This window comes from Aquarana catesbeiana, linkage group LG05, assembly GCF_042186555.1.
Source record: "Aquarana catesbeiana isolate 2022-GZ linkage group LG05, ASM4218655v1, whole genome shotgun sequence".
Taxonomy (NCBI): Eukaryota; Metazoa; Chordata; class Amphibia; order Anura; family Ranidae; genus Aquarana; species Aquarana catesbeiana.
Genome location: NC_133328.1, coordinates 16,925,271 through 16,937,870, shown reverse-complemented (window position 1 = coordinate 16,937,870; position 12,600 = coordinate 16,925,271). Strand labels below are relative to the sequence as shown.

Sequence of the window (12,600 nt, the reverse complement as noted above, 5' to 3'; positions counted from 1 at the left end):
ATAACCCTTGGATGAATTTTAAACTATATTTATTTTTAAATAAAGTTTTCTTTTTCCATTTCAATAATTTTTAAAAAATGTATACTGTTTGTTTTTCAAATACAGCTTCACCCATGTATACGTGTCTCTATATATGACATGTAAACAATTGTTATCCTCTTAATCTTTATGTATATCATGCTATATATTTTTGTATGTGTGTGGTGTATGTATGGGAAAAAAAAAAAAAAAAAAAAATATATATATATATATATATATATATATATATATATATATATATATATTATAAAAAATAATATATAATTTTTGTTTGTCTCTGATGGCCCTGAAGAAGGGGGAGTCTTTATTCCCCCGAAACGCATTGGTTTTATCATGCTTTACTACTTTTAAATAAAACTACACATTCACCTTTTTTTTTTTTTTCTTTCACTTCTAATTGGATACCGGGCACTCTTTTTGCCTATCCTCACAAGTATATGTGGAAACGACTTTTTCGCTCGTACCCAGAGGTAGCAGCCCAAGCCCTTCCAAAAGGGCTCACCAACGCCTCTGTCAATTTGGGCCAAATTCACCAGGAGTGAACTTCTCCAACACGCTTCCACCACCGCTCATTCACTCAGACCCTCAACTGAGTAAGTCAGTTCAGCGCGGTCTCCCACCTGTAAGAGCCAATTTTCATCGCTATCATACTTTGAATGACAGTTGCGCAGTCATGCAACAATGTAACCATATGATATCCTCTTTGTCTCAAAAAAAAAAAGTTTTCTTCTTTTGGTGCTAGTGGAGCTCCAGTCTGGGCAAAAAAATACTGTAGCTACTGACTTTTAATATGAGGACACTTACCTGTCCAGGGAGCCCGCTATAGGAGAGCACAAACACCTAGTGCATTACCAAGCTTTATTGACATGTTTTGGAGGATATACCCCCTTTCTCAGAGCTATATAGCTCTGAGGAAGGGGGTATGCCCCCCGAAACATGTCGGCGCAATGATGCATCAGCTCAGGCCACTCGATACCTGCACTGGATTGTGATTTGGTGTATGCCGCCACGCTTTTATATGCTCTACCTTTTGTGAGTATGATTTGGCCGTTTTTGTTCTCACATCAATAAATCTTGGTGATGCACTAGGCGTTTGCGCCCTCCTGTGTGCTTTCTTAGGGTTCCATGGAACCTTATTAGGGGTTCAATGAGCAATGGGCGATTTCTGCCTCTCAGAGAAGTTCCCATTGACACCATTTATCTTTATGGCTATCTGTAAGGAGCATTCTTCCCACCGACCATCAAACAAATGTATCATGAGCTGTAGATATAGTCATTATTATCAGGGGTTCCCTAAGACCAGAAAGTTTATTTTCAAGGGTTCATCTGTGTTTGAAAAGGTTGAGAGAGGCTTCTCTAGAGGGTAAATTATTATGTATTTTTGAGGTCTGCAGTTGTGCAATTCAGCAAAAAATGTGGAATCATGTGCTGCAATTTTAATCTGTATTGTGACCATACACTTGTAGGTTCATCGTCCAAATGAAGGCAGTGAGATTTCATCACTTCTGGCCTTGTTTATGGAGAAGTGATGATGTATGCTCATTGAACATTCTGGATTCTAGGAATGGTAATTAAATTCCGCGGACCCCATGCTGTCGCTCGTCCTTTGTGGGGGACGCCTCCTCTCGCTGCGGGTGAGGAGGAAGGAGCTGCGGGGTCAGATATGAAGATGACGGAGCTTCTCCTGGCTTCTTAAGGGTTTTGCAATTCCAGCTGGCTTTTGGTGTTCATCTCATTATTGGCTGACTCTTACCCCACAATCTTCTACGGCGTCCGTATTTGTAGTTTGAAGGATCTCATTTTTAAAGTCGATGTAAATCTTAACTGAATAACATTTTGCTAGAAAGCCTCTGAGTATCGTAAACCAAACACCTTTTTCATTAAATACTTTTCATTCTTTGTTTCTTCTGTGCTGCAGCCTCTGTGCAGCCTGCATGGCCTTTATCGAGGCGCGTTTCCTGATGGTGACCATAGTGGGCCATTCTAAATGTGTGTTGAAATGTCAGTTGTCTCAGTCCAAAGGGTGGCAATGCATTACAATAACAGTGCAACGTGGGCAGACCATTGTCACCCCCATAACGGGAGGCGCCTAAACCAGGACCTTGACAAGATCACGAGGTGGTGTTTTAAAGAAATCTGCAGATTTTAAGTTTGGAAATTACTTTTTAAGTGATGTAGGTACCAAAGATACGGTCATCCTATCAAGACACCAGCAGGCCGAATCTCGTCCACTAGGCCTGGTCACGTGACCCTTGCGCCCAGTTTGGCAGCCGACACGTGGTGGAACTCCATTTCTCCACCTCCCGGCTCTCACCCTCCGCTCCCCGCTTGTAAATACCGAAGCCAAGGGACAGTTTTTTGTTCTCAGTGGCTCCCGGCTCTAACAGATCCCTCCGGTGACAGATCTCCAGAATCTGATAGAACGATTTCCCTGTGAGGCAGAGCCACATACACAGGAGGTACTAGAGCCGAAATACACAGTAGCAGAGCCACCCATACAGGAAGGTACTAGAGCTGGGCCAGGTAGTAGAGATGTGAGGAAGTCTTGGGGGCTGTTGCACAATGTGCATAGCACACCCCTGAACTCTGTACGCTGCGCACCCAAGAACCCTGCACTCTGTACGCTGCGCACCCCAGAACCCTGCACTCTGTACGCTGCGCACCCTAGAACCCTGCACTCTGTACGCTGCGCACCCCAGAACCCTGCACTCTGTACGCTGCTCACTCCAGAACCCTGCACTCTGTACGCTGCGCACTCCAGAACCCTGCACTCTGTACGCTGCGCACTCCAGAACCCTGCACTCTGTACGCTGCGCACTCCAGAACCCTGCACTCTGTACGCTGCGCACTCCAGAACCCTGCACTCTGTACGCTGCGCACTCCAGAACCCTGCACTCTGTACGCTGCGCACTCCAGAACCCTGCACTCTGTACGCTGCGCACTCCAGAACCCTGCACTCTGTACGCTGCGCACTCCAGAACCCTGCACTCTGTACGCTGCGCACTCCAGAACCCTGCACTCTGTACGCTGCGCACTCCAGAACCCTGCACTCTGTACGCTGCGCACTCCAGAACCCTGCACTCTGTACGCTGCGCACCCCAGAACCCTGCACTCTGTACGCTGCGCACCCCAGAACTCTGTACGGTGCGCACCCCAGAACCCTGCACTCTGTACGGTGCGCACCCCAGAACCCTGCACTCTGTACGCTGCGCACCCCAGAACCCTGCACTCTGTACGCTGCGCACCCCAGAACCCTGCACTCTGTACGCTGCGCACCCCAGAACCCTGCACTCTGTACGCTGCGCACCCCAGAACCCTGCACTCTGTACGCTGCGCACCCCAGAACCCTGCACTCTGTACGCTGCGCACCCCAGAACCCTGCACTCTGTACGCTGCGCACCCCAGAACTCTGTACGCTGCGCACCCCAGAACTCTGTACGCTGCGCACCCCAGAACTCTGTACGCTGCGCACCCCAGAACTCTGTACGCTGCGCACCCCAGAACTCTGTACGCTGCGCACCCCAGAACTCTGTACGCTGCGCACCCCAGAACCCTGCACTCTGTACGCTGCGCACCCCAGAACCCTGCACTCTGTACGCTGCCCACCCCTTTTGTATCTGAGTAGATACAAAATATTTAGCCAGCCCTTTTAAGAGCAACCATAATGCTGATGCGGCCCACAATAAAATTGAGTTTGACATCTTGTTTTAAGATCATCACAAAACAATGTCCGCCTGCTGGCCGGAGACAAGAACAAAGCCGGAATCGCCTTTTGATCTGGTCTCTGCTCTAGTAACCCGGAATCGATGTCATGACATCACTTCTGGTTTACTGTAGCTTTAAAGGCGCCAGATTTATTAAAAATTTCACTATTCAAAACAGACAAACTTAGTTTTTTGAAGTGCAAAGGAGAGATTTGGGGGCTTATAGACCCCAAATCCCTCCCAAAAAAAACTGACACGTGACTATTGCTGTCACAATGGATGTTTACATTCCTTGTGACAACAATAAAAGTAATCAAAAATAAATAAATTTAAAGAGACAGTGTAAAAAGAAAAAAAAAGGAAGAAAAAACTAGATCACTAGACCGCCTCTGTAACGCTAAACTGGTAACTGTTAAAAATATTTTTAGCGTCGCCTATGGAGTACCGTAGTTTGTCACCATTCCATGAGTGTGCGCAATTTTAAAGCAAGACATGTTGGGTATCTATTTGGTATCTATTTACTCTTTCACATTCTACAAAAACATTGGGCTAACTTTTTACTGTTTGTGTGTTTTTTTGTTTTTGTTTTTTTTTTTAATTCGTGGAAATGTATTTTTTCCAAAAAAATTGCGTTTGAAAGAAGGCTGCACAAATACAGTGTAACAAAAAAAAATATTGCAGCAACCGCCATTTATTTCTCTAGTCTTCGAGTGTCATCAAAAGTTCTCCTCATTCAGGAGTAATGTGGTGATTAGAAAACTTTGGTTTTATGTTCTTGATTAAATTATGGGGAAGTCTACTGAATTTTAGTAAAAGGTGACCAATGCCACTGGGATTGCAACTAAAGGAAAATCCAACCTTCTGAGTTGTCACCAGAGCAGGAGAGTCCTGCCCTTGAGAGGTAACAATCCAATAAGGTTCAGGAAGTATGAGGGCCCTGTCCTTTGAAACTCACCATCTGTAGGGTATGTAACATATGAAGGTTCTTGGTACTTGCCCTCTAATATGGTGCAGGCCATTTGAAGGTTCTGCCCTTTGGAACATAACCTCTTGGAAGGTACAGGGAGTATGAGATCCTTCCCTTTGGAACATAACATCTAGGAAGATGTAGGGAGTATGAAGGTTCTGTCCTTTGGAACATACCATCTAGGAGGGTGCAGGGCTCATGAGATCCTTCCCTTTTGGAAGACTGAAACTAATGGAAAAATCAAACATTCTGAGTTGTCACCAGAACAGGAGAGTCCTGCTCTTGGGAGCTAGCCATCCAATAGGATTCAGAAAGTATGAGGGCCCTGTCCTTTTGAAACTCACCATCTTTACGGTACGGAACATATGAAGCTCCTGCCCTTTGGAACTTACCCTCTAATAGGGTACAGGGAGTATGAGGTCCTGACCTTTGGAGGACCCTACTGTTTGGAGATTAGCATTTAATAAAGAAATAGGAAGTTTGAGTGTCCTGACCTTTGGGGCATTACATCTAATAGGGGGCTTTCTATATAGATCTTGCAGGTGGTATAAGGCTCCTGATCTTTAGAGCTACAGTCTAATGGGGGACAGATTCCTTCTCTTTGGAGCTTACCATCTCATTTAGAACAAAGACAAGAATCTGCAATCTATAACTCTTTTAATATCAAACTAAATCATATTATGTAAAGAGTAACCGATAGTGGACCTGCAATGCAACATGTAATTTTAGAGATCCTTTGTCTTTAGGGCTGGACAGATCCCTGAAGCCAGGAAGCCAATCTGCTTTTAAAAAGAAGGCTCAGTTGGCCCCTCGTTGTTCAATTCTTATGCATTCTTTGCTGTAGGAGCACAAATTTCCTTGACGTCCTAAAGGAGCATCCTGGCTCCCACCTTTTTTAATTTACTTTTGTCAGATTTTTATAGTTTTTGGTGTCTGCTTTTAATGTGATCTTGCTTGTTTGATACACCCTTACACGTCTCTCTCTCTCTTCTTACAGTTGATCGTCGAGAAGACAACGGATTACCCCTCCACGGAGTATTCCCTGGTGGAAGATGTGGCTCTCCACTTCACCTGTTTAATGGACAGACTCAACGAGCAGCGCCTGTTCCAGCCCGACCTCTGCGATGTGGACATCGTTCTGGTCCAACAGAAGAGCACTTTCCCTGCTCACAAGGGTGTCCTTGCTGCCTACAGCCAGTTCTTCCATTCTCTCTTCACCCAGAACAAGCAGCTTCAAAGGGTGGAACTGTCCTTGGAGGCTTTGACGTCTCGAGGCTTCCAGCAGATTCTCAACTTTATTTACACCTCTAAGCTCTTAGTCAACGGCTGCAATGTGCAGGACGTTTTAAATGCTGCTGCTGTGTTGCAAATGAACGAAATTGTGACATCATGTCAGGAGCTCATCCACAGCAGGTCGTTGAACCTGTCGATGGCCAACGACATCTTAGAGACAGATGACAGTAGGACGGATGTCACCACGGTAATGCAGCCTCAGTTCTATAGGGAGATCAAACAAGAAGTTGATGCCCCTTCAACAAAGATTTATGCCCGGGAAGGGAATGACCCTTACTCTGTTCGAGTAGAGGACAGTGTGAGCAAAGGACATCTGCCGAACGCCACATCACCTAAGCAGTATTTTAAAGATGAGGAAAGAAGCGGGGGCAGGGTCTGTAAAATTGAAGGAGCCGACTCTGAGGAGGATATGGAAAGCCAAGAGTCCTACAATAGAGAACAGATCATCGTAGAAGTCAACTTAAATAACCAGACACTAAACGTTTCTAAAGGGACAGATGGCAAGGGGTCAACGGAACCGGTGACGGTCTTAGACCGGTCAGACGGGGATGATCGGGGTTCGGAAGAAGAGGGAGATGATGAAAATGAGGAAGAAGAAGGTGGAATGGAGGAAGAGGAGGATTTTCTAGACATGTTGGAGGATGAAGATGATGACATCCTTCCAAGCGAAGAGGAGGACATTGAAGAACCCCATGAGGAAGAGGAGGAAGAAGAGGAGGAAGAAGAAGAGGAGGAGGAGGAGAAGGACGATGAATCCGCAGACATGGCCAAAGATGAAAACTCTCCTGGTGAGGGGAGCAAGTCGCCGGGCAAAGACCAGACTACCACGCTGAGTAAAGGAGCAAAAGCATCCCGAAATCGAGGAAGTAATGGGAGGCGGAAAAAGAAAGGACAGGATATGTTGGGGCAAAAGGCCAAATTTGAGGAGAAGCAGAACTTTCCTTGTAAAAAGTGTCCTAGGGTTTTCAATAATAGGTGGTATCTGGAAAAGCACATGAACGTCACCCACAGTCGCATGAGGATTTGTGACAAGTGCGGCAAGCGGTTTCTTTTGGAAAGCGAACTCATGCTCCATCACCAGACAGACTGTGAAAAGAATATACAAGTAAGTTTCTTTATGCTTGACGCCTGCTGCCTGTAGTTAACAATTTAAAAAATATATATATAAATGCTGATCTTAGGTCTTTTTAGTTAAAGGTAAGTGTGCATTCCTCAATTCTGTTTTTTCTTTGCATGCATGATTTCTCTGATTGAAGTAATCTTTATGCGAAGGGTGATCTAAAAGTCCATAGCCATGCACACAAAGTTAAGACTCGGGATCACTTTGACTTTTCAACATAGTCTGGTTAATCTGAAAGCCCAACTCCAGACTCGGCCCCTCAGTGCTACCCCCCATCCCAACCCCTATGCCATATATATTTTTTTTTTTTTTCCTTTCTTCTGGTCAGTCATGTGATACACAGTACCGTCCCCTTTCTCCGATCGGTGGACAGTCCCCATTGATGCAAAGTGCTGTTTTCTGTGCCTTATAACACTATGAATATAGGGTGGCCTGCACTCACAGTATGTCCTAGTTCATCCAGGTTGAATGATGTCTCATTTAATGCATATGACTGAGAACATCTAGGAGCAGAGAAGAGTTTGTAGCCTTTAACGTTTTTTTTTTTTTTTTTTTTTTTTTCATATATTAAATGCAGGCTGGGGCTCCTTTTTAAAAATATAAAGCGAAACACAAACTTTGGAACTAAAGGTGAAAGGGGACCCCAAGTTTGTATGTCAACAGTCTTAAATGGTGTTCCTGTTCCGATCTCAACAGGTCCAGGATGAAACCAACCCTGGGGAGCTCTGCATATAATAGGCCTTGCTGCCCACTTCAGATAGGGGGTGATCCTTAAAGTTGGTTGTAAAGGCTCAAGGTTTATTTTTTACCTTCATGCATTAATGACACGGATGAGCGAGTGGAGGACTTGACTGGCCTGCACCAGAGCCCTGACCTCAACCCGATTACCATAGACATACTCCTAAACCTTGTGGACAGCCTTCCCAAGAGAGTTGAAGCTGCTATAGCTGCAAAGGGTGGACCAACCCAGTATTGAACGCTATGGACGCCATTAAAGTTCATGTGCGTGTAAAGGCAGGCATCAAAATACTTTTGACAATATAGTGTATGTCCACAAAAAAAGTCTTCAAATAGAGTAAGGGAGGGTTAAAACCCCTGTAAGGTTAATTTCTGGGGATCCCCAATTGGAGACTTGCCTTCCATTCCTGTCTTATAGCCAGAACAGGAAGTGTAAGGAAATCCCTGCAAATTAAGGGAATTCAAAGGGGTCACCAGATCTAGTGTCCCCACTGGAAGATTTCCCCTCCTTTTCTTGGGACAAACTAAAATTTGGGATTTTTTATTTACTTTACTAGGGTGAATCCCCCTAACATTGACTAACTGTATGTATGTGTGTGTATATGTATGTATGTGTGTGTGTATATATATATATATATATATATATATATATATATATATATATATATATATATATATATAATGTGTGTGTGTGTATATATGTATATATATATATATATATATACACACACAGTGGGGACAGAAAGTATTCAGAGCCTCCTAAATTTTTCACTCTTTGTTATATTGCAGCCATTTGCTAAAATCATTTAAGTTCATTTTTTTCCTCATTAATGTACACACAGCACTCCATATTGACAGAAAAACACAGAATTGTTGATATTTTTGCAGATTTATTAAAAAAGAAAAACTGAAATATCACATGGTCCTAAGTATTCAGACCCTTTGCTCAGTATTTAGTAGAAGCCCCCTTTTCATCTAATACAGCCATGAGTCTTTTTGGGAAAGATGCAACAAGTTTTTCACACCTGGATTTGGGGATCCTCTGCCATTCCTCCTTGCAGATCCTCTCCAGTTCTGTCAGGTTGGATGGTAAACGTTGGTGGACGGCCATTTTTAGGTCTCTCCAGAGATGCTCAATTGGGTTTAAGTCAGGGCTCTGGCTGGGCCATTCAAGAACAGTCACTGGGTTGTTGTGAAGCCACTCCTTCGTTATTTTAGCTGTGTGCTTAGGGTCATTGTCTTGTTGGAAGGTAAACCTTCGGCCCAGTCTGAGGTCCTGAGCACTCTGGAGAAGGTTTTCGTCCAGGATATCCCTGTACTTGGCCGCATTCATCTTTCCCTCGATTGCAACCAGTCGTCCTGTCCCTGCAGCTAAAGAACACCCCCACAGCATGATGCTGCCACCACCATGCTTCACTGTTGGGACTGTATTGGACAGGTAATGAGCAGTGCCTGGTTTTCTCCACACATACCGCTTAGAATTAAGGCCAAAAAGTTCTATCTTGGTCTCATCAGACCAGAGAATCTTATTTCTCACCATCTTGGAGTCCTTCAGGTGTTTTTTTAGCAAACTTCATGCGGGCTTTCATGTGTCTTGCACTGAGGAGAGGCTTCCGTTGGGCCACTCTGCCATAAAGCCCCGACTGGTGGAGGGCTGCAGTGATGGTTGACTTTCTACAACTTTCTCCCGACTGCATCTCTGGAGCTCAGCCACAGTGATCTTTGGGTTCTTCTTTACCTCTTTCACCAAGGCTCTTCCCACCCCCGATAGCCCAGTTTGGCCGGACGGCCAGCTCTGGGAAGGGTTCTGGTCGTCCCAAACATCTTCCATTTAAGGATTATGGAGGCCACTGTGCTCTTAGGAACCTTAAGTGCAGCAGAAATTTTTTTGTAACCTTGGCCAGATCTGTGCCTTGTCACAATTCTGTCTCTGAGCTCTTCAGGCAGTTCCTTTTGACCTCATGATTCTCATTTGCTCTGACATGCACTGTGAGCTGTAAGGTCTTATATAGACAGGTGTGTGGCTTTCCTAATCAAGTCCCATTAGTATAATCAAACACAGCTGGACTCAAATGAAGGTGTAGAACCATCTCGAGGATGATCAGAAGAAATGGACAGCACCTGAGTTAAATATATGAGTGTCACAGCAAAGGGTCTGAATACTTAGGACCATGTGATATTTCAGTTTTTCTTTTTTTAATAAATCTGCAAAATCAGTTTTTCTTTTTTTAATAAATCTGCAAAAATGTCAACAACTCTTTTCTGTCAATATGGGGTACTGTGTGTACATTAGTGAGGAAAAAATGAACTTAAATGATTTTAGCAAATGGCTGAAATATAACAAAGAGTGAAAAAATATATATATAATATTACACACACATACATACAACATTCCAGTTCCATTTCATGCAGTGAGTAGTACAGATCAGACTGGATTTCTCAGTCACTCTGTGCCCCTATTCGAGACACAAGGTGACTTGGACATAGAAAGTGCATGGGGAGCAGAAACAAGGTTTTCCCAGCCACCCCAAGGGATTCTGAGTTCCACGGGACTCCCCCCGCCCAAAGTGACTACGTCACATCTCTCCCCTTTCGGCAGAAGACTAACACAGGAGAAGACCCCAGACGGGTTGACTCCGAAGTTAGTAGTTCCAGTCCCCGAATGCCGGTACCCACACAGTACCCCAAATTGTCCCAAACAGAGCATTATTCACCCAGCCAACCTCTGCCTCTCTCAGAGAACATATCTGCCGCTGGGGAGAGGCCTGGACTGGCCCTTCTCCCTGGAGTCCTTTCAGCCGCTGGTGAGAAGACAGGTTGGCTGGGTTCACTCCGTTATGCTGTTGGGTATCTGAGCCAACTGCCCAGGCTCCCTGGAACTCCACTGTTGTTGCCGGTGCTGGGCAAAGGTTGGTAACACTCTGCCCTGTTGCCAGCCCTTCTGCTGGGGACTCCACATCATCCGCTTCGGCTAACCACTGGGGTAGGAGGCTGGATTCCTCCACTCCCAACTGTTCATACTGCGACCGGTACCTTTCCTGGATGGAGGGGAGAATTTTTCCCTGGTGTCACTGCTCATGGGCTAGAGCTTCCTTCCAGAGTTCCCAGTGGATAGAATCATACCATTCCAGCAGGACCTGCTCTGATACTGGTCCTCTGTGCTGTATCTGCAGCTCTTGCAACCTCCTTCCGAATTTCTCTTCCATGGCGCCTGGTATCTGTACCTCTCCTGCTATCCGGACCTTGGATCCAGGTGGAGGTTTGGATGTTTCAGACTGCAGGAAGCACCCCGCTGCTTGCCACCAACGTAACGAAACCTCCCACACTCCGCTTGAGTGCTTTCGTCATATACCGCTTCCTCCCCAGTCTGAATATAGATATATTGGTTGCTGAACATGGACTGTTTATTGAAAACACAGGTAATAATGTGCACAATCTCCCCACCTTTGCATTCCAGGTGGGTTAGACTGTACAATCAGCAGTGAGAGCTGTTAGAGGAATTTGCTCCCACCAATCTCACAAAAATAAGACCGCTATTTGTAAAGTAGCAGTCTTGGGCCCTTTTTATTGTAGCCTATGTGAGAACCGCCAGACAGATCTATGACCCTGTAAAAGCAGTAACAGTCTTTCAAAATTTTGTAGTGATTCTCCCAGTAAATAAATCTCTAGACCAGTGGTGATCAAATTGAAAATGATAGAGGGTCTTAGGTGTGGCCCCTGACACTTCCAGGGCACAATAGCAGTGCATTCACATGCATTTTTAGGCAGCCTGTTTAAAATGAATGGGCTTTAACACACCTCAACACCCCTCAAAATTTTGACCCTGCTGCATTTTGTTGAAGAGTATCGCAGTGCACGCTAAAGAAGTTGGAGTACAATAAACGCCTTGAGGCGATTCAGTTCGCATTTGCAGCGCTTTACAAATCATTCATTCATTCATTCAATAACCCCCCAGCATTGGTGTCGGTGGAATAATAACCCCCCAGCATTGGTGTCGGTGGAATAATAACCCCCCAGCATTGGTGTCGGTGGAATAATAACCCCCCAGCATTGGTGTCGGTGGAATATTAACCCCCCAGCATTGGTGTCGGTGGAATATTAACCCCCCAGCATTGGTGTCGGTGGAATATTAACCCCCCAGCATTGGTGTCGGTGGAATATTAACCCCCCAGCATTGGTGTCGGTGGAATAATAACCCCCCAGCATTGGTGTCGGTGGAATAATAACCCCCCAGCATTGGTGTCGGTGGAATAATAACCCCCCAGCATTGGTGTCGGTGGAATAATAACCCCCCAGCATTGGTGTCGGTGGAATAATAACCCCCCAGCATTGGTGTCGGTGGAATAATAACCCCCCAGCATTGGTGTCGGTGGAATAATAACCCCCCAGCATTGGTGTCGGTGGAATAATAACCCCCCAGCATTGGTGTCGGTGGAATATTAACCCCCCAGCATTGGTGTCGGTGGAATATTAACCCCCCAGCATTGGTGTCGGTGGAATATTAACCCCCCAGCATTGGTGTCGGTGGAATAATAACCCCCCAGCATTGGTGTCGGTGGAATAATAACCCCCCAGCATTGGTGTCGGTGGAATAATAACCCCCCAGCATTGGTGTCGGTGGAATAATAACCCCCCAGCATTGGTGTCGGTGGAATAATAACCCCCCAGCATTGGTGTCGGTGGAATAATAACCCCCCAGCATTGGTGTCGGTGGAATATTAACCCCCCAGCATTGGTGT

At 45.3% G+C, this 12,600-nt stretch overlaps 1 protein-coding gene across 1 annotated transcript in view; it reads left to right on the top strand.

Annotated features, from left to right (window-relative positions):
* ZBTB47 (zinc finger and BTB domain containing 47) overlaps positions 1-12,600 on the top strand; it is a 49,457-nt gene that overhangs the window by 6,051 nt on the left and 30,806 nt on the right. The window contains exon 2 of the mRNA XM_073629483.1: positions 5,708-7,108. Coding sequence (XP_073485584.1) covers positions 5,708-7,108 — 1,401 coding nt within the window. The remainder of the gene's footprint in view (positions 1-5,707; positions 7,109-12,600) is intronic.